Raw genomic sequence first — 23375 nt, 5'->3', positions numbered from 1 at the left:
TGAGCAAATATCCCACCTGATGGCTGAGTATCCTGAGCAGCAGGCTAAAGCAGCAGTATCTCTCACAATATAGGCAAAAGTGTTTTTATACAATGTATACTAATGCCATCAGAAGAAACTGAGTGTACCTCCCACATCTAAACAGATGATAACCTGGTGTTCAGGCTATCCTGGATGGTCAAATATACAAATACCAAACGATTCTCTGTCTCAGAGAAGGAGTTTTAGCATGTTCTTCTGTTTCACAGCAGACAATCCTAACTGCTGTCTCCAATACCATTGCAAATATTTCCGCATTCAGGGTAAAATCAAACAACATTAGCAGGAAAAAAACAGAGGAAACATTCTGAAATATTCTATAACATATGGAGTAAGTCATACATAACACTCTTTCTACATATAGGACATGTTACAAAAAAAAAATATGTTCTCAGGTGAAGGTGAAAACAGGGACAGAGTTGTTAATATCTTCCAGACCTCCTCATTGGTTGTATCTTCATAGTACAATCCAGAGTTGCACCAAGGTGATTGAATTACTTTTCAATAGGACAAGCTAGGTATTGCAGGTAGGATAACAGGTTACTGCAGCACTGCTCCCAGCCTAGTGCCCTCTGTTTCCCAGCAGGACTATAGAGCCAGGGCTCACTACACACTGAGCTGGTGGTAGCACATTCTGATACCTCAGGTAACTTGCACACCTTTTGCAGTGCTCTGCTACACTACCCAGATGTCACCAGAAAGGAGCCTTCCAAGCTGACAGCAGAGCATATATACATGCAGACAGGCTTAGACAATAGGGAACTAAGCTAGAACTATCTGGAAAAGTGACCCAGATTTTATGAACTCTTCCTGAAAAGTGAACCACTGTTGCAAGAGTAGCAAAGACATAAGGCAATAGTAGTCAGGGTGACTACTGTGCTCTGTGACTTCCTATTCAGGAAATTACATGTTGTCTGTGATAAAGGGACAAGGTGGGAGGCAGCAGCAGCTGGAGCTGTATTTTCTCAGCTGTGCATCTGACAGCTGCAACTGGATACAGTTCAGCAACAGAAAGCATATGCTGTCATTCAGGGCTTTTAACACAAAGTATTTTTCACTGGGTTTATTCTCGCTTTACAAAATGAAGTGGAATGGCTAGAAAAGCCTTAGCCACAATGAAATATGAGTCTCAGCAGGGGTCACACAGAGTCCAGGTCCAGCTTACAGTGTGCCAGCTATGCTGACTGCCTCCTCTGCAGTGTAACTTCTCTCATTCATTTACATCTGGAGCAACAGATAGTGCTTTGTGTCTTGTCATAACAGTCTCCATCAGAGGTGGAAAAGCTTGGTTCCACAAATACTTAAACTACACAGGTCAGTGCAAAAGTAATGTGTTCATTAGTACCATAGATATTACCAACGAATCATCAGCTCTCTTTCTAAATTCATACACATTTAAGAAGAGCTAGCACCTGGTAGCCCTTATTCCATCTACTAGAAAACCCTGTTAACAGAGACTGTTAATAATGTCTCACATAATATTCATTATAGTTGCAACCTTACTACCTTCTGAAGGCTGTTAATGCATCTAGGAACATTTTAGAAAACTGCAAGCTATATTATTCCATAATTTTGTAATTGAAATCATAGATCAAATATTATTTTTTTGTTTTAGACATTTTTACATGAATTAATTTTTAGTGAAGCCTGTGTGTTATGATTTGCTTTACAGCATCGATAAGAGGCAGTCATGACCTATATCACTAAAAATTCAAGTAATAATTAAATTGCAATGCCTGTTAATATTCTAAGCAATTGCTTTAGTTTCTTTTCCAAGAAGAGCTTGCTACATCAGAAGCAAAAAGGGAATCAATGTAATGTAATTTTTCAAGGAATTCAAAAGACTGAATTGTAAATGAATGCTGATGTGAAACTTTGAACTTTTTGACATTTATTTGAACAAAGCTCACATAAATGTCAAATATCTGCCAATACCATTTCCACATTTCAGGTAACTGTTTCTTTTGCAACTTTCAGGCAGGGCTGGAGAAGTAAGAGTTTTCTGAGTTATAGCAATGATAGCAAAGGAAGCATCTCCCTCCACAGTGACAGGAGCTGAAGAGAGAAATATGGAAGAACTGCACCTGGGGCTTTAAAAAGAATAACTTATTTGGCAACTGAAATTTTCAACTAATAGTGAGCCACATAATCCCTACTCTTCCTGTAAATCAGATAAATATTTCTAATTTGAATATCTGTCTTAGATAGAAGCTGAGGTCAAACTTGCTTAGTGATACAGAGGTATTATTTTGAATACATAACTCAGAACTGTATACAGTGCATAGACTTGGAAACAGTTTTGGCTCAGGAAAATATCTCACATCATTCTTTTTTGCTCCAGAATGTCAATATCACTTCAGCACAACAAAGCAGAAACATTGCATATTTGGGCAAGAAAATCGATCTGATAAACCATTTCCAAGATGTGGGAGAAGCCATGAAACGAAGGCTAGTTTTCAAAACCACAGTATTTAACCAGCAGATCACTAATCAATGCGAAGCATTTCTCATAGGTATGAAAACACTGGGATGCAAACATATTTGCTTCCTAATCTGGTCATTTTCCAAAACATATGCTATTATTCAGCTGTTTTTTGTCCTGGAGAAAACTAAATAAATTCCTTTCAGTGGGAATTTTAGGCTTATCTAGCATATAAACTCAAAACAGCATAAGTTAGAACCAATTAACTTGGTAACCAAAGTAATTCTGAAAGTATTCCAGTTCAGTATCTGGAGTCAGACACCAATATAGATATTTAGTTGTGTCTTTTGCCATGGAAGGTTACTTCATAATAATCACAGAGACATATGACAGAGATGAAAATTAGTCTCTGAGGTAGCAATAAAATCTCATTTTGTATCATGACAGCATCTCAATTAAACAAAGAATCCCTAGAGGTGGCACTGTAAGCCACAACTTCTGATTTTACACAAAGTTATATATAGCAATTAAAACACTATGCTTGAGATAAAATAACATTTTATGCTACTTCTGAAATGCAAATTTATGTTATTCAACCTCAGCTTACTTCCTTTATAAGCTCCCACTGATCTATCATACAACACATACGTCAAGCAAATAATTGAAAAAGTTTTTTTGCATGATACATCTTGAGCTCTATTTTTACGTTTTGTAGATGAGTAGCCTGCACTGTAATTTCATAGCATGTGGCAAGGAAAATATCATCATTAGGAACTGATATTAATGTATTTGGAGACATAGAAGTGAATTTGGATCACGTAAGAAAGAATATGTATTTCTTATAATTTTAATTATTAAACTGCTATCCGTGCAATATTTTCTCTACGAAGACTAAATGCTAATATTCTAAAATTAATAAAGTTATTATCTTTATTAAGCAACAAACAAGAGAAACAAAGTTGCTTGAAACATTTTTAAAGACCTTAACAGTGAATGGTACAACAATGAATGATAATCGTTACCGATGAGTAATAGCAGATGTGTAAAGCGTGCCATAATGTTTATGATTCAGAGTAGTGATAAAACTGGTTAGACCTTTTCTAAGAGTAAGTAGTTAATTACCTGTGTAGTTAATTGCCTGTAAGTATTTAGACCAAATATTTAAAATCTTGCTTCTCTTTTTTATTCATTACTTTAAGGGCCTAAATTAAAATCAGTGCAACTGATTAGTTATTTGAGAGATAAAAATACCTAAAGGTCTGATAATAGGTAAATGATACTATTTGAACTTGCATTTTATATTTGCATCTGGGTAACTGTTTGTATGGAAAATGGAGGTCAAAATTCCAGATCATTATATTACGTTTGCAGGGTTCTCCCCAGAGGGAGCTTATTCCAGGCTGTAGCCACAACAGCATATTACAAATGTAAGAATACTGGTGTCAAAATTATCACTACACAGGGAAATTGTTTTCAGTGTCAAACATCCTTTTACAAAACAAGAAGACGTTTTTACATGCAGAACATTGGAAGGGTCAGTGTAATTTGCTTACCTGTGGTTGACCTGATAGTTGAGGTGATGTTGGAAGATGCCATCGCAGGTATACATTCATCATCTTGGGAATAGCCTGCCTGAATGGCACGCAAGTAACTGTGGCTTCTTGTTCGGAAACATCCAGGGAGGTCAAGGGCATCCATTGCCTGAGCTTCAACTTCACTAAACACTGATTCACACACCGATTCAAATTGCCCATTAACCTCTGCTTCACTCATCTGAATAAACAACAACAATGCATTTGATTTTTGACTTGCTTTTTTGTGATCATCACGGCCTCAACATCTCAAACGGACACCTGTACATTGATGAAGAACTGTTTTAGCAAATAGTTAAAATGTAGTAATCCCTTCTGATCACATTCACATTTTTTTAACTTATATCAGCTGTTTATATGTATATAGTAAGTACATCACACATGCCATAAAATTGATTTTACATTTAATATTTTTTGGCATATCTAGAGGATTGCAAATTCATGATTTAATGGTAATCAACAGGATCACTCTGTGCTGATAGAAATCCATGTTCTGCCAGGACAGGAGAACAGAAATGAGCTATACTAATATAAGCCTCAAACGGTGAGGGTGGATTGCCTGGCTTCCTCACTTATCAGCAAAGTTACTCCTCATGTGGACATTTAGCTTTGTGACAGGTTATCTTCCTCTTACTATAAAGGGGCTCAAGAAAGTATCTCATAGTCAAAAATGTGTAAGTTCAGAGGAAGTGATGCTTCTGAAAGGTTTCAGAAACACTGTATCTAGCCTTGTGTCCAGTGAATAAAGAACTATTGTGTGAAATAGAGTGAAAAGTGGCCAGATGAGAAAATAATGCTTCAGCTGTTTACTACCTCATTTCCTGGTTACCTGGGTTAGGCATTCAACTACCATGGGAAAACAAAATGCACCCACTACTGCTACCTTTTCTTTAGCAGCATTATTTTAAGCCTGACATTTCTGTCACCAGGTGTGCTGAGGATCCCAGCCTGTCAGAGCACCCTGCATGTGCCTATCTGCATCACCTACCAGGTGAGCCCCCTGTGGGATTTCACCATTCCCCTCCAGCTCCCTGCAGGGCTTGGGCAGGAGCCTGCATCTACCTGCTGGTACTGCCTGCAGGCTGGCCATGATGCAAACCTGTACATTTTTAGGTAGCTTTTATAATAAATGGGGTTTAGGCAGGCTGGCCAGGTTTAGGGAACCTCTCAATAGGGAACTGTATATTGCAGCTTTGAAGATGAGTGCCTAAATTCTATCTACATTTTTTAACAGGTTCTTTGAGGTCAGGCCTAACTACCTATAAATGCACTAGAATAAATCAAAATTATGTTAATCCAAAATCAAATAGGAAGTTTAACACTGGAGAGACAAATGCAGGACCTCCTGATGACATTTTTGTTTTTAAAAAAGAGAGTTCTAGAAATCAGAATCACTATAAATAGCAAGTTAAATCTGTAGCATCACTAAACAGCACATCCAGTTGATATTACCTTTTCTAAACAGCTGCTAAGTGCTAAGTGCATTTTTCATTATTACTGCTCCTAGAACATTATTCATTATGGAAACAGTGAGTGCGAATGTTTCAAACGATTTAGGATCTTGATTAAGTAAATGGAAATTTCATATGGAACTTCTGATGATAATGAATAACTGATATTTTAATTTCATGTAAGACATTTTGGCTACTACATCTCTTCTGAAAGGAATTACATTACCCTTCATAAAATTTGCTTCTAATAAAGTTAAGTAGACTAATGCAATCTTGAAAAGATTAGGAAAAAAAAATCTTACTCTGAAATACTGTGCATACATCATTGATCAGGGAATTTATGGTAATTTAGTCCATAAACAATTTAAGTCCTAACCACTTTTTTCAAACTAAGGTCATTGGCAATAGAAAAATCAAAGTTTTAAAACTTAAATTAAAAATATAAGCCATGGAACCCAGTCTCTTTCTTGACTATACCCTTAGTCAAGAGTGAAAAAAGATCTCACCAAAAAAAGGCATTAAAAATACCACAAATCACACAAACTGTTGTTATGTAGGTGCGAGAAGAAAACAATGGCATCATGGAAAAAGAACAGGAAACAGCAAAGGTTCAGAACTTGGTTATTTTTGTTGTGGGTTTTGGGTTTTTTTAAATACAGTTACTTTGTGTAGTATCTATTAAATAAATTTATTACTGCTCTGGAAACAGCTGGACTGTGAGGTGAGAAGTATGTGATTGACATAAAATTATGCAGGTTAGTGAAGACTAAAAAAGAAAGTAAGGAAATATATCCAGCAGGTTTAGGTAATCTGGCCAGTTGAGCAATCTACCTGCAAATGAAATCTGTGGTGGACATCTTTCCAGGTAATGCACACTGGATTGAAGAATTTTAACCTCTGCTGAAACCCATTAGTCATTATGGACAGCTCAGTGAACATATCCATGCACAGCCACGATCAAAGAGGCAGAACATGTTAGAATAGTTCTGTATCACAGCAATGTTTCGTGACAGCCAACAGCACCGCTTTGAATGCAGGATTTAATTCTTGTCAAACTTTCTCAAAACTGGAGTGTAATAAAGACAGAAAATAACCAAACCAGAGTAATGAAAATCAAGGCATGAGAATGATGGGGGCAGGTTTCACAAAGGAGCTCTGTAAAATAATGAAAGGTTTGGAAAATGACTTACTGTATAATTCTGATGTGTGCTATGCAAGATTATACTTAGATTTATCCCACATAAGTTAAGGAATCTGACTGAAAGGCATTAATCAGGTGACTAGTCCCTCCCAACTCTCTACAGTCAGTGGAGACAAGCATTTTCAGAGGACTGTCAGCCTGCTCGGGAAGTGTGTTGTCCTGGAAGAAAGTCTTTCACTCCATGAACTACAGAGGAAGCTGTAGTTGCTGCCTCAGTTAAAAGCCTCAGGTTAGATAAATTGAATCCAGGTCTGAATACCCATGCAGTACAAATTGCATGTGAATTAATATAAAATTGCTCAAAACCCCTACTTTTTTAAGATAACCATTTTGCATAATTAGCTACTATACCCTTTGATGTCTTACTAAATGGTCAAATTAAAATGAAGTAACACAGGTCTGAGAAGAGGGCAGGGCCTACCTGTCATAAAGCAACACAGGGAAGAAATGATAGGACCAATGAACATTAGAAACATTGGAAATTTTATGTAAAGTCCTCTGCTAAGCAGAACATGCACATACTCCATAAGGCTGCTTGCACTTCAGGCCTGATTCGTATCTCACTTGAACATAAATTAGTACTAACTAAGCAACATAAATTCAACAGGGTGGAAAAATGTCTCTTTTCAGAAGTCCCCATACATAGTATAATTGATGGGACTTATTCTTTCATTCAAGAAGAGTGAGGGATTGAATTAGAGATGAATCACTGCTCCTTTGGAACATAATTATTTCCATCTATATCATAATCTGGCAACCCACAGTTACTGAAATGAGAGTAGGTATTTTCAGAGGGTAAGTATTGTAGGAGTGTGCTTCTTATGCTCAGTCTGAAACTTCTTAAGATTTAAATATTTAATATAGGCTGAAAATGAAAATAACAGTATTTATATTTTAAATGAAAAATATTGTATGTGATAGTGCCCCTTTGCTTCTAGCATTCAACATTTCCCTTGAAAATTTGCACAACAGTTGCATTCCTTAGAACTGAATTACTTTGGCAATTCGCATCCTCGGTTAGGTATTAATTAAAGAAAGCCCAACAACTAAATCCATCCACTAGTAACAACTCTTGCATCTGCAATTAACCTACAAGAAAAGTTATAACAAGAATTTCCCACCTGACTAACACAGCTGGCCTGACTGAGCGTGCTCACTGCTCTCATATAGCTCTGATTCCTTGAGCGAAACTTTGGGGAATTGTAGTTTGCAGAGGGATCCAGGTTGTGACCCCCAGGCACGTCACTTGCAGTTTGAAGGTAGCTCTGACTACAAAGGAAAGAGGAAAAAAAAAAAACAAAGGAAAGGGTGTAAAACTACAGATGGAATCAATTAGGATACTAAAGACAGTAATTTGTATGAGACTTAACAAATCCATTCCCCTGGGTCCAAATCTCTCTGTCTATAAAGCATCACAGATCTGTTGTAGTGAAACACTTTAGCACAGGCAGAGAATCTATCTGCAGTTCTGCTACCCAGATGATTGAAATTTTAAGTGTTCACTGTATTTAAACATCATCAATCCTCCTGGCTATTAATGTTGAACTTTCCTAAAAGAGAATGTCGAGGTCAACAGCAACAAGAACCAGAGCTAAGGCGCAAACCAAAGTAACTAAAAATCTTTCTTCATAGACAAAATCTGCTACTTGTCATCTGTTTTTCATCAGGGTGTTAGGCATCAAGAGACCTTTTATCTTCAAAGGACTGAAATATTTTTACAAAAGATCAAAATATCCCATGTTCAGCTAAAAAAAAAGAAAAAGATTAATAAGGTACTCAGAGCAACCACACAAAGCTCTAGAAACACTTTCCTTACAGCACATCACCCAGTTTGGAAGGCAGATCTTAACACACTGAGACCCTTTCAGTATGCTTTCACTGCAAGGGTGTAATAGTGTTCATGTTTTATGTTCAATATATTGATATTATCCATCATTAAAGGAAAATAAGTAAGTCGAAGAGAAGTACTTTGCATTGAATACAAAACTAAAAAAAATGAAGGTAACAACCAAGGTTTACTAGAGTTCTGAGAACCTCCGAAAATCAGATTTTAGTAGTCACGTGACAGTCATCTCTAGACACCAGTGCATAAATTTATTAATGTTTCAGATAATGCCGGGTTTCATGTGGTAAAAAGGCAGTTTTAATATTTATTCCCTAAAGATAACTTCAACAAAAACACAGTTTCTGGAAACAATACATTTGTGACAGTTGAACATCTGTCAATATTGGCACCACAGTTATTTCAAGCTGAGCTGGCAGAGTTACTCAGCCCAGCAGTGGCTGCGACATGCCCTGGCTGTCAGAAATTTCCCTGTGAAAGGGGAAGCTTCCTCTCCGAAAGGACCAGGCCATTCAGTGAATGAGAAAGCACAGGTTCAACTCCCAGTGCAGAATGAGGCACAAGCCAGGATATTGTTTCTTAGACCTTGTTTCTTCTTATCAAACACTGGGCATGATCATAGGCTGATGCTTGAAGGAGGACTCAGCCTTCCTCAGTAACTGAACAAAACCTGATTTTGGTCTGGATTTGATCCCTAAGGAGCACTCGGTGAGGAATCTCAGACCTTTAATCACGGCTTTGAGGAGCAAATAGTGTTCAGCTCCTGCTCCCTATGTGGTCATGTTCTTTGATTTTGGACATGTGATGACCCAGGGTCCCCTCAAATCACCAGCTGCAAGAGCATACGGGTCTATTAGATCTTTCTGACCTTATACTTGGGAGATCAGTTCTCAAGCACTTCCATGTGTTCTCCCTCATTTAGCCATGATTTAGGGTCAACATAGACATAGCCATGCTTCTACAGTGCATTTGGCAATGGCTGAGCTATCTGCTCCTCTAAGACAGGCTGCCCTTTTCAGTGAAAAAGGATAGGTTTTGTTTTCATCTTTTTTTTCTAATTCTTCAGAAATTTCCATGGAGAAAAAACTATTTTCTTTGTTCCTGTCTTTATTCAGTGACTTCTATGGAATACCTCTGTAGCTTCACGACAGAGGTAAACTATAGTGAAACTATGCTGTAACTGCTAAAACCAAAATGAAAATGCATGAGATTGATGCAGGCATGTGATCAGAGGTTAATTAACTCATTACAGTGGAAGTGATTTGCAGATTAAGATAGCTGTCTGATAGTGGGTCTAATTTGGTTTTAGGTGATGAAAACAGGAACTGTGGCAGCACTTTTTTTTTGTTCCCATAGATATGAAGACAAATATAATAGATCAGTTGAAGCCGTGTAAAGACTTCCTATCTATATTTCATTGCTGGATATAAATAAACCTCCCTTCCTCTATAGGCAGCAGGCTGATGTTTGTCACCTTCTTTGTGTCATTCCGAGTTTTGTGTATGCTTTACCAAATCTGCCTGGTATTGTAATTTAGCATTTTTTAGAACAGTTAGATGAGTTCCCTCTGGACCTTCTGCTTGTCATTAGGTGCAAAATCTGGGATTCTGAGTTCAGGAACAGTCTGTGAAAGAGATATTTGAGGTTTCTTTATTAAAACATGGGTCATGTTAAGAAAAGATGGAAGCAACAATTTTATAAAAACTTAAAAATTTATTAATTTAAACTGGATCCTAATAACTGTCTCCTTTGCTAAGTAATGTTCAGCAACCTAGTATTTCATTATACACATTCCAGTTCCTTGTGAGGAATTGTTATCATTTAATGCAATCAGCAATTTCTACAGCAATAATTTCTTAGGGAAAGAAGCCCAGTATTCCATGGTACTGCTAAGCTGCGGAGTTTTGATGGATGAGTTTGGACATTCCCTGATAGTTAAATAATTTTTCACTTAACAGAGAAGAGCAATTGATTTATAGGACTGTAGCAAAATAAAAGAAGTGTCACATATATTAGGCTGCAAAAGGAATTTCATATCCATTTGATTAATACTTTGAAATTTTCCTGGTCAAAAGAAACTATTAGATTTCATTTCTAAGGTCTACACTAAAAGTTATCTTCCAGGATAAACATATCAATGCATGGTAAAAATGGTGACTTTGCTATAAACATGATACAGAACCAAAATGCCAAAGAACCAAAAGATACATGAGAACGTTGGTCTCACATGTCACTATCTGTTGCTGGAACTTTCTTTGTCAACAATGCTATGAAACACTCATCACATGACTCTGTTTAATGCTGTCTTTTTAATGACATCCATTCTATCTATAAGCTTAGGAGCAAAATTTCTGACCTTCTTTTCCAAGACACCACAGCTCTATCACTTTGATAAAATTATTTTCTTTTATCCTCTGTAGTAGACTATCTTATATTGCAGAGGATCACTGAAGAAGGGCAAAAGAAACATGAGCAAATGAGATGCCTTGACAGTTCATCTCCAGGACCACAAAACAAATACACACATTAACATCAAGGAGGTGACTCTAAAGTTCAGTACTATGGAAAAAGAAGAGGATGAGACTAATAGGAACAATTAAATTAGTATGCCAGCTCTTTCCTCAGTTGCTTTCCAAAAAGACAAGATTGTAGACATGGATTTTGCTTTGAAAGCTTTTTTGCCCTCAAGGTTGCTTTCCCTTTTCCATTGTCTTCAGAGGAATTCCAGAGCAGCTGGGAATAGGTCTTCAATTTAATGAGAAGTATCTTAGCTGTAAGCAAGCCTCAAAGCACAAAGAAACATTTGAGAATAAAGCAAACCCATGCAGTAACCTTCCAGCTCTTGAGAACCTCTACTCTAAAAGTGAAGTCCTAGGACTTCCAGTGAAGATAGCTAAATTTGCAACAGCACTTTCAGCACTCAGCAGATTGCCTGAGTGTATTCGGGGAGGACAAAATAAGTGCAAAAGTGAGCTATAAGCTATGCTTATCTGGGACAATATATGTGATAGGATATCTGTTAGCATATCTGGATAGCATGTCATCCTGTTACAGAATGAATGGGAAAGAGGTTAGGCTGAAAATGCCAACAACAAAGATGTATAAGGGAAGAGGCAGGAGTAAAAAAAAGTTCCTGCTTAGCATTTTTTAAGAGTCTTGCATCACAGCCTCCGTTTTCTTCGATTCCTCTAGTCTGCAAAAACTCAGGCTTCTGTTATACAAACCTCATGCCCTGCTGTTCCTATCTGAAAGCTGCCCCTTCCTCGAGCTCCAGAACATGCTTTCACCAAAATCTCCAAGTATACTCTCCTTCATTCTTGACCAAACCAGATCCTAATCCCTACTGGTCCCTAGAATCCTAATAGCCAGCTCACAGGTGTCCTGCTCAAGATCTCCCAAAACACACTCACAGAAGCCAGAATTGAACCATTTCTACTTCCGTCCTCTGCAGATTACAAAAGTACTGTTAACACCTCTGTCAGCAGAGTCCAGCTCACCCCTGCTACAGCCGTCTAATCCTGCTCTCTCACTGAGGGCATTAGCTTCCACAAACCCACAAACTCTTCTCTTTCATGGACAAGCTAACTGTTTTGACATGTCTTGTAGCCATCCTTAACAGAACTCAGTGCAGGAGAAAGTTTAATTTTATTTGTGTTGCAACCAGAAAGCATTCAATATTTTTTGTCAAGAGTTTTCAGGAGAGGCAAGAGCACATCTTCATCTCCTGATCTTTTCCTTACTTACGCCATTGTAACAGAAGACTTGTAGAACTAGAGAGCTATTTAGAACATGTTTTAATGAAAGGAACAATCATGTAAACTAATCCAATAGCTGCAATCAAGCACTGACTAATGATAAGAGAAGGACTCTTAATTTCTTCTCTGTAGCCATCTATTATTTAGCTATTTCCTCCTCTATTAGCTGTGCATTTTTAAAAGAAGTAAGATGCTTTCTTTACTTTATAGCTAGTAAACAGCTAACCTTGATTGTTTTGGTTTGTTTTTTTTTCCTGCTTTTCATTGATTTATATAACTTTTAGAAAGGCCATATAACCATGGACAGAGCTTGAAGCAGTCCAATGACTTCAGCATATGGTGTGGGAGGATTTGAGGCATTCACACTGTGGTCTGTATTATAGCACCTTGCACCACTCAAAGTCTATCACTTTGTGCAGCACTCAGCCCATGTTTTGTCATTACTGAGTTCTGATGATGATGAATACCCAGGATGGTTTGTAGCATCTTTCCTGAAGTCTCTTGTCATTGCTGTATGACAAGTATTACTATAAGCTAGAATTACAACACACAACACTGTACCATAATTTATGCAGCCACTGCATCTTTTTGTCATTTGATTAAAAGGTATGTTTGACAATAAAACAATAAGGTTTCACTTTTAGGACACCTTGAAATGCCAGATTTAGAGGCTGACATAGTTTTACAGCTTATAGCTAACTCAAAACAAAACAAAGAACCCCTTTAACTTCTCCCTGAGATAAAGCACTTGGCAGTCAATACAGCCCTAGTGGGAACATGGGGCATATGGTTCCTGAGAAAGGGATCTCTGTCACATTGCTGGTTTTTTTTTTTACCATCTGTATTTTATAATAAATGATTGATGTAATACACTTGATATAAGGTACTTGTCATAAACCTAATACCTCTGCTTAAAAAAGTATGAACATGTTGCCAGCAATGCAGCAAATGTCATACACTTGCCAAGGTCATTTCTTGATCTACTCACATTCAAAATAGCTATCAGCCCCTAGAGTACCTGTTGTCTGTCAAATGTTCAGCCACCAGTGTACCCTGAGTCAAGAATGTACAAAATGTGAATTAAATCTTCCTAGGCCTCTGAAAATTGCATCAAGAAAGTCACCTTCTGAGTCTGACTGGGTCTATCAGGTTTATTAAGAGAGAATCAGATATAAAGAAAGTCCATTTTCCATCAAATTAATTTTTTGAATTGTAATAATCTAAAATCATACCTTTTTCTTTTCATGATCATGCCTGCATTTGTCCAAAAAATCTGAGAATGAATGGGAACATTCAAGAATGTACAATCACTTCTGTTTAAATCAGCACATTCAACTCAGAAGTATAATTCTGGGACAAAAAGATAAAATTTGTAAAAGAACTCATCTTGGGCACCTAAAAGGGAGTTGCAGTAGGATTAGCAAGGTAGCATTAGTTATCAAAACCTACTTTATTGAGGGATTTGCATTTCAATGGATATTCATTGCTCTATCTGGATCTATCTTAACTACGTCTTTTTAGGTACATGAAATAACTCATTGACCAGAATCTAATGATTAAGCTTAGTGAGCAGTGCCATTGTACAGCAGCTGCAAGTCATACTGTGTCTCTGTGGATCCCTGCTGAAGTCAATAGAGCTCTGCAAAGGGGCACAGATGTGCCTGCATGCAGCCCATTGAAGAGCATAGACATTAAATCTGATTCTCCCTTTGGAATAGCACAGTTAGTATGGTGCTCTGAAAAAAATGAAAGTACACATAAATCTGGTGAATTTTTCTGTAGCAAAGAACTTATTTTCTAATCTCTGCCAGACTGGAGCTTCTCTTTGATCACTGATAGATATGAGAATTTGGGCCAAAATAAATATATATTTCACCATTGACCCATACCATTTTTTTAAAAAGGTGCCTGAAAGATATTGAATATTTGATTTGTTGCAGGAATATGTTAGGAAAGAGGTGGTGACTGCTGTTTCTGTCCTTGTGAAATGCCTACTAATCACTGCTAGGACAGAATCTCTCTCATCAGTAAGTATTTAGGGATTTTGTACAACATGAAGCAGAAGAGAATAAGAGGAAATCATCCAGAATAGTTAAACAGTCTGGTGGTTTGATAACTCCTTGCAAAGATTCAGAGGATGTAGGCTCAATCAAGCCTGTCCTCCAAATCATGCAGGATGTGCGGGTAATAAGAAAAAAGTCTGATGTGGGAAATCTAACCTCAGAGCTGTTGTTTGTAAGAAGTGACAGATGTGCACATGTAGCTAATCCTAAAAGTCTTGTTCCAATATCCTATTTTGAGCTTGCCCTGGAGAGTAGGCAGCAAATTGGTCAGCAACAACAAACCAGGCAGATGTTATGGCAAAACTTAGAGGCATTTAAACATCATGCAGCAGTTCAGTAAATGGATCTGAGGATCTAAGCAGAACTCAGATATTTGCTGTATGTTCCTAAATCCATTATGGAATCCAAGTATTCATAATTTGCTGCAGAAAGCTATCTCTTTTTTTTTTTCTCTTTTATTTACTTTTGGCATATATACATGTACATATGAAAAAAATCTCAGGTGGAACAAATGTAGACCATCAGGACTCAGTAAAGCATCTGAGCATGAGCTTAATTTAAGCATACATATAAGTCCATTAAAGCCAATAGGTGTTAAGCAAATAAGTGACCTTTTCATGCAGAAGTTGAAGATATTAATGAGATTATGTAATTTGTGGGGGAAAAAAAAAGAGTAGAATGAGAACTGAAAACACATACATGATTTCTGCTTTTTAACCAAAGCATCTTAATTTTCAAATCCTTGCCTGAAGAAGTGTTGCTACACACATACTTTACAGTCTCATTTAGTTTTTATTAAATATTTTTTATTAAAAACTAAATGAATGAGAAAGGCAGCTCTTGAATCCTTTCAAATTAAACACGTTTGTTGAAAGCAAGAATGAATAAGAACCAGAAACACATTTCTCTTGGATCTCAGTATGTGTGGCTGTGAGACTGGCCTGAATCTTACTGAATTTTCACTGCAATCCATCACATAATTGTGCCTATCTGACAAAAGCCTGTTTTATTCCTGAGAAGACTCTGCACTTTGCTAGCCTTAGGATCCCCCTTCCATCCCTAATCCAGGGTAATACATTTCAGCCCTACAACATGAAGCTGGTATTTTCTACAATGAGGCAGGAGATCTGGAGTCAATCACTCCCCAGGTTTCAAACTGTGCTACTTCTAAGAGGACAAGATGCCTAACACTGCTTAAGAATGCTTCCTATTATTCTGCAGAGGAAGAAAGGATGAGGACCCTCTTCTGACCCCGTAAAAGATACTTCCTAGGTAGCCAGATGACTAACTGCCCTTCACCATTTCCTCTTAACCCTGTGGACTAATCTAACCCAGATCTTATTGACTGCAGCAGAGAACACTATCACTGTGCCAGTGGCCTACTGATTGCATTATTAGTTGATAAGGCTTTGCAATTAGCCCTCAAACTCTCCTCAGTAAATCTCCAATTTCACCCCTCAGAGACTCTGAATAGATGCTACTACACTATAGGGTCTCAGAAAGCTACTAATGAAGTGTGTAATGAGGCTTTTTAGAGTCAGAAGATTGAAGAAAAAACAAAGATAAATAAAAAGCATATAAAAGATGAAGGTTTCTTTTCTAGCGATTTTTTCTATCTCTTCTATTGAAGATATTTCTCAGGAATGGCTTCAAAACCATTCCTAATTTAAAATGCAGAAGAGTTAATGGTAAGTTGAAGTTTAGTCTTACAAATTAAAAGAAGGCTTGCATCACTGGTGTGCAGCAATGGGTAGCATTGGAGTAGGACATTAACTTCTCTAGCAAGGAAGCTGAGCTTAAACTCTCATTCTGTGATGTTTTTGCAGCACACTCACTCCTCACACGTGTACGTTTACCTACAGCCTGCAGTTATCAAGACTTCTTTCTGTGTACATACTAAGTGGAATTTCTCTAGGAAAAATACCCACAGATTTGTCCATTAGTTAACAATATGGCCTTGCCACTGTTATGGTCGGATGAAAATACAGAGGTTTTGTCTTATGCTGTGCTTCCAAATTTCTCATTCAGTTTTTCACTTTCTCATGTTGCAAGTATGCTGTGGTTAGTGCAAATGGTTACAAATGCTACTTCTTTTTTTCTTTTAAAATGGAGATTTCCCATCTATGAGAGGAGCTTGTGCTATTCCGTGATTCCTGCTGAGCCAAGGGCTCTGGCAGCTAAGTGCTGTTAGATCTTCTTGTTGCAGTTTAACTCCCTTGCTGTGTGCTTTGGCAACATTTTTGTTGCCATAATAATCTGTAGATGTGAACATGTGGACATGCCTTGGGACATAGTGCAGATATTCTTTAAGTCAGCATAAGTTAGTGTGACCATGAAAAGATGCAATATCTCACTCTGAAAAAGGGAAGAGCAAGGAAAGATTTACTTTTAATTCAGATCACTGATTTGGTCTGGTTTACCATAAGTCCAGAAAACACATCCACCATTTCAGGACTGTCTTAGGCATATTTGCTTAAAATACTGGATAAAGCAGATTTTGCATTGAGATGGTAGGCTGTGAAGAAGGGTAGCTGAAATATGGCCACGCATGATGCTCTGCAAGTGTGCTATGGGCTTTAACAATATCCAGTGTAAAGTTGCTAAACCTGAGGGAGGCATGGCTTTCTCTGTGACCCCAACTCCAAGTTTTAGATGCTTACTTCCATAGAAGGCCAAAACCTGGCAGAGGGTTAGATGGAGAACATAGCCAAGACAAATTAAAGTACAACTAGTACTGTGCTGTGATAGTGTGATAGTGTGTCACGGCAGATTTCCCTCCTCATTGAAACACTACATTTTTGTCCTACCTGCTCACTCATCAGTTGAAGGTGTGTTGGCTACCAGCTGCCACGGTAAAGTTTGCCATTAGAGGTTCATGAAGCAAAAGTCCACATTGCTGTCACTGATTTTATTTTATTGTAACTTAACCTATTTCATCTTCATATTTGCAGTGCCTAGTTTCCCATGAGTCACTTCAGATCATAATAGAAAACTTCACCACAGCACAGCTATTCATTTGTGTGAGTGATACCAGTATGATCTTCAAATAGAGTGTATTTACTTCGGGCTAAATGCTATTGTTATCCCTTTGACTAAATGCTTAGACAGTTTTCAGAGTCTTTCACAATACTTCAAAAAGAAAACACTGAAAACAGAACTTGCTGTTTCTACAGTGCTCTCCTGTTCATTACATAATTGGTATATTAAGTACTCTTTTCCTGAAAATAAGAAGCATCAAACAACTGGAGTATTATCTTCAGTCATAGAACTGGTTTTCTATCACAGTCCCAAATTCTTGGGTTTTTTTTTTCTGCTTTCCTTTCTGGATCTCAGTATCTGTGATGCTTTCATCTCTCAGCTTTGCTTGGGTTTGCCATAAATACAGAGAAATATAGGAAGGATACCCTAACAAATCATGTGGGGCAGTCTCTCTTCCAGAATTGCACAGAACTTAGGACAGACATTCCCTTTGTTTCAGCTAACGGCTCCATAAACTGTTCAGCTGTTTTGACCTTTACTGTAAATGAAGATACCAACCAGCACACTACCTACCTCCTACCAGCTCCCTTCTGCAAGCTACCTTCCAATACAGTGTAACTCCATCCGCAGTAGCATCACAGCACAGCAGAAAACTGGACTGAATTGAAATGGCTTGCATTTCACCTCCAGAAGGCCTGTATTTGTTCAGAGCATACCAAAACTGACATCTGAAAGATTTTGTATGTCTAATCATAATGCAAAAAAAAAAAAGAAGTCTTTTTTTTTTCTCTTGGAACTACTGGGAGTCAAGATAATTTCCACAATAAATGGGATTTTTGGTACTGTTCCAGGAAAGCAGAAAGCTGGAAAGGAAGCAGGTTCAAGTATATGTCCTGTCTCCACCACAGCAAGCCTTATCACATTATATTTCACTCAAATGCAATTACATAATCATAATAAATTACACTGCCCTTCTACTTAATGTTATAGGATGAAGTACTGCAACATACTATTTAGTCTTTTGAAAGAGCATCCACAAGGAAATAATTGAAATGTATTTATTTTCAGTGGGTGATCTAGATATTTAGGCATATTTAATGTAAAAAGAGAGAACCTAACCCTTTGGCCAACTGACCTGGAAAGTTACACATTCTTATCCTATAGAGGGTATCTGCATCCATCAGATTATTCCTGAAATGTGCCTGGGCACTACCTAGAAGACAGCCAGGTGGCCTAGGATGAGAGCAAGCTGGGGACCATGCTGGCAGTGTGAGCATTTTAACAGATGTGGTGATCAGGTGGCAGTGGATGGGCTCATGCCCTGCTTCTGTCATCTGCATAAACCAACAGTGGCAGACCTTGCACTTTTTTATTCCCAGAGTAAAATGTACTCCTTTCCAGGAGTAACCCCAAAGAAAGGATTTCAGAATTTTAATGCTTCTGTTAAATCAGTTACATTTACCTGTTTGCAACTTGTTAAATAAAATGATGTATTCAGATACAAACATGCATTTTTATTGTTTATGAATTTTTAATCTTCAATTTCCTGAATCTTTGAGCAACACAAACCAAACAACTAGGGGCTTACTTCCATCAAAATAGAAGCAGAATTTAAATGGGAAAAAAACTCCTTGCAAAGATGCCTGATAAAATTCAGAGAAGAAAGATGTGCACATGTCAAAGGTCTTCTGTAGGTTAAGTGAAGGTTGTTCTAACTTTCATTTTACCCTAATCAGGATAGTGATAGAAAACTAAGCTTCTTCTTACATTTGGTAGTCAATACATGCTTTCTTACTGCCACAGCTACCAATATTCGGTTTTTATTACAGGTTTACTGTTATTCTCTCAGACCCCAGTTTTGATGTATCCTGTCACCCAAGCAGAAGACTAAGAGAGTATTTATATTTATATCTATTTTATTTCTATGCATTAGCTCCCTCCATCCTGGTAAACAAGCTAAAAAGCCAGCTAATGAAGCTGACATCTTGAATCATGTAATTTCTCGTAACACATGCCAGAAATGCTATTAAGCCCTGCTATACATGCAGGAATGCTGTTCAAAATCTTGGTTTCTGGCTCTGTAGTGGAATCTGTTGTACAAAGGGTACTCGCCATGCAATAGGATTACTGAACTGTGCTGGAAGAGGAAGGAAGGCTCCATAACCATTATTCCTTGCTACTCCTTCATAGAAATCCACCAGATGTAAAAGTATCAACAGTGACAGGTAGACAGAGATGCTCTGGGAGGAGATGGCTGATAGTGAAGCCCATGTTTAGGATCAGCCCTTTGTATTCCTGTGAGATAAGACATTTTCCAACTTCTTTAGGACAGCTGAAATTTACAGATTTTTTTTTTAAGAAAGACATACAAGGACCAGAATAGTTGTCAGATATCTGCCTGAATTTCACTGGAAAAAAAACATGCATCGTAGACTGGCAGATTCAAAGTGCTGCCCCCCAGTTTAAGGGAAAACGGAGGATGTAGAAGATATCTGCCAGCAGCTTCCTGGCTGCTCAATTATTCCTAGCGCAGTGTTTGCAACAAATTCTCAACAGAGCACTAATAATATTTCCCAGTATTACAAAAAGCTTCCTCCTTTTCTGCCTACTGTTAATGGCAACTATGCCATTAAATCCTTTGGGACCATGAACAGGCACAGCTGTCAGCATCAATATACGGCATCGGCATTGTACCTATGTTTTAATCAATTATATTTTGAGCCATGTATTTGCAATACATAGAAAATTGACAGAAGATACACTTGGTATTGACCTACTAATAACCCTCTGCCTTCAGGAGTTAACAGTTCTGAGAGACTTTTTTTCTTGAAACATTCTTTGTTTGAATACTTGTGCTGCCTGTATCTGTTTATAAGCTGTAGGAGTCTAGGGCAACCTGCCACTCACTGGAAAATCTGTGCTGTTATCTACATTCATCTGTGGAAGGCCCAACCACATCTGAAAACAAAGAACAGAATAATACATTTTATTCAGTCTAAGTACTTGGAAAGTTAGAACTGCCTCTGAGAAAAAATTTAGTTTGTTGTACTAGAATGGACATGATATATGCTCCAAAACAGGATGGCTGCAATCAAACTGCCTTCTGGGAATGATCCCTGTTCTATGCTAATGCCCAGAAAACACAGCCAGGTAGTGTTTGGGATGGTGCTAATAGGCCCAGTCAACAAGTTTGCCCAGGAATACTCCAAAATCTCAGTGTACATGGTCAGGTTTCTGTACTCAGATCTGTGTTCTGGAAATGTTTAATTTACCATCAGGAAGACAGCTGGCTGATGCGTAGAAGTCTGAGAAAGTTGACCATCTCTTCTCATCCCTGTTGCCTTCAGAAGGGTCACTCTTAACAAGCCACAGATGTTAGATCACTTTCCCTTAGCACATCTTATCCCACGAGAACAACTGCCCTTTTGCAGGACCCACAGCTTTCAGAGCTATTTATGAGAAAATCCAGGACTGAAAAATTCACAACATACAACTCTACCACAGATGAGAAATTATGGGATCCTCATCCCGAAAGACCTCAACTCCCACTGACAAGCACTCACAAGCTGAAAATTAGCCACCTTTTTGTTTCCTAGGGATTTTCACATATTCGGTCTGAACCAGGCAATGTAACCAGCATGTCTCAAAACCAAAATTCAGCCCAGATACAATGACTGAGGATATAAAAAATTCAAATGTTGCCTGAACCCACTATCATTAAGGGCTCTTTTCATCACTGGAAATTAGCCAGGTACAGGTCTGCCAGCAATACTTATGTTATGGGCCATATTTTCATCACTGGAACTAATATTCTAGCAAATCTTTCAGATTCACATTCAGAAATTGGCTCAGTTGCCTAAGCATAGGTCTCTGGCACTCTTTGAGACGCCTTAGGATATCTTGCCTGGATTTTAGTTGCCAAGGGAGAGCAGAAACCTGTTAGTCTTGTTTCATGGTGTCTCAGAAATCTTACAGCAGCTTATAGAACACATGTCTTTGTACAACTGAATTGAAGCTACAGAGATGTGAGGGTAAGCCATTTGAAACAACAGAGTCGTAAACTGTTATTTTCAGTAATAGTGAAACTTGATGGTTTTCTTCCAGATTGCAAACCAAATAGTTCAATTTAATTAAGCCAAAAGAATTTTTGCCTGAGGTTTTTGTTTTGTTTTATTTTATGAAAAGGTGAGTCCCTATGGCATACTATACATGGTATTATCTACAGAACAATAAACAACCTTTGATCAAAGGTTTCACTCTTAATTTCTTCATTTTATGTATTCCTTCCAGGCAAAAAGCTGAGAGAAATACCCAGTCAAATTAATAGAAGCTGTAGATTTGAAATCAGGTTACCACTTTGGAAATGTCTTTAAAAATATACGTACAGTGAACTTATAAAAATTTTATACTGCAAGGACAAAAGAGAAACATATATAGCTACACACATCTTCTTTAGTTATTTAATAGACCATATTGTAAATAGTAAGAATGAAAAAAGAAAGCCAAGTCAAACAAAACCCACCACAATGTGTTTAAAGGAGTATGATATAGTATAGCTGATACATAAAGCCTTGTACTGATAAAAAAGGTGTAAGATGACAAATACATAATAGAATTATAAATTTGTTATGATCCTAGTGTAGAAGAGAGTGTATTTTCTATTTCAGAGAAAGCAACTAAATAACAAGAACTTTTAAATCAATCCTTTTAACAATGAAAAATTCAGAATTTAAAACTTTTGATAAAAATGGATATATTTTTTCAGTAAACATAAAAAACTCTTTCTGAAGTAGCAGGTTTGTTATATGGATGGAGGAACATGGCAGGTTTTCATCTAATAATCACAAGAAATTGTAGCTAATTTAAAACAAAGACACAAAAGTTAGATATTTAACAACAGCATCATGTTTTCTCAGGGATGCTGACCATTAAGACACAAAGAAAAATGACCCAAGTCATGGCAGCGTTGAGAAAGATGTATAATATGGCACGTGAAACTTACTTTTGATGATCTCCCAGTGGTCTTTGTCCAATGGATTTTAATAATGACTCTGGTCGAACTGTTAATTTTGGTGATGTCTTGGGACTAGTATCAGAGTCTCCACTTTCTTCATCTCCCATGGCCTTAATATAGCTCCCACTTCTCATTCTTCTGCAGGGGATCTCTTCATCTTTCCCACCAGCTGGGTATCCTCCCCATTCATCCTGAGGTACCTAACGGGACCATAGAACATGAATGTGAAATGTGCATTATTCTTTAATTTGTCCTTTTACAAAGAGTGATCATGATTTTTTATTCTTCAGAAACAGATTACTTAGAATGAAATTTCTAAGGTCCGCAAATGATTTGGAAACATAATTCCAACTTAAAGATTGGAAAAATTCAGTTTATAAAAACTGGAACCTAAGGAACAATCAAGTCATGGTTTGTGAGCCAAGATGCAATATGTATTTGTAGAGACGCTCTACATTGCAGGAAGTACTTCATCTTATATCTTAGCCTCTTAAAAGTTCACACATAGATTTTCATCAGATAACAGCAAGTTGACCAGGTGTTTCAGACCTAAAACTCATTGAAAGCTGAGCACTTCAGAGTCTTTTATCAACTCTTTTTAGTCTTTAGCTGCTATTCAGGAAGGTGAATGATTTCAGTTAAATTAGGCAATGATTTTGGCATAAACGGATAGGATTCTGATTCAGGACAAACTTCTGTGAAAAAAAAAAAAAAACAAAAACCAAACAACCCAAATATGGCAATTTGTCTTTTTTTCTTATTTCAAACTGCGTAATACCTTATTTTGCATAAAAAGCTGTAATATATCAAAAACCTAACCAGTTACTTATTAATACATTTGATTGAGGCTGCTTTCATGCAGTTGAGGTGCTTTTTCAGGTAGTAAGATTGGTAGTCAGATAAACCGCAGCTGGTGGATGGATATCTCTCTGCACCACAAATTGGCAGAGAACTGAGTAAGAGCATTATTTTCTAATCCAAAGTGAAATCAGCCTTGTTATAAGACTTACAGATAA

General features: G+C 37.4%; 1 protein-coding gene across 1 annotated transcript in view; it reads right to left on the bottom strand.

Annotated features, from left to right (window-relative positions):
* DLGAP2 (DLG associated protein 2) overlaps positions 1-23375 on the bottom strand; it is a 386404-nt gene that overhangs the window by 42928 nt on the left and 320101 nt on the right. The window contains exons 5-7 of the mRNA XM_005153211.4: positions 22348-22559; positions 7827-7974; positions 4015-4234 (exon numbers count right to left, since the gene is read on the bottom strand). Coding sequence (XP_005153268.2) covers positions 4015-4234; positions 7827-7974; positions 22348-22559 — 580 coding nt within the window. The remainder of the gene's footprint in view (positions 1-4014; positions 4235-7826; positions 7975-22347; positions 22560-23375) is intronic.

This window comes from Melopsittacus undulatus, chromosome 3 (genome assembly GCF_012275295.1).
Source record: "Melopsittacus undulatus isolate bMelUnd1 chromosome 3, bMelUnd1.mat.Z, whole genome shotgun sequence".
Taxonomy (NCBI): Eukaryota; Metazoa; Chordata; class Aves; order Psittaciformes; family Psittaculidae; genus Melopsittacus; species Melopsittacus undulatus.
This window is presented reverse-complemented; position numbering and strand designations above follow the sequence as displayed.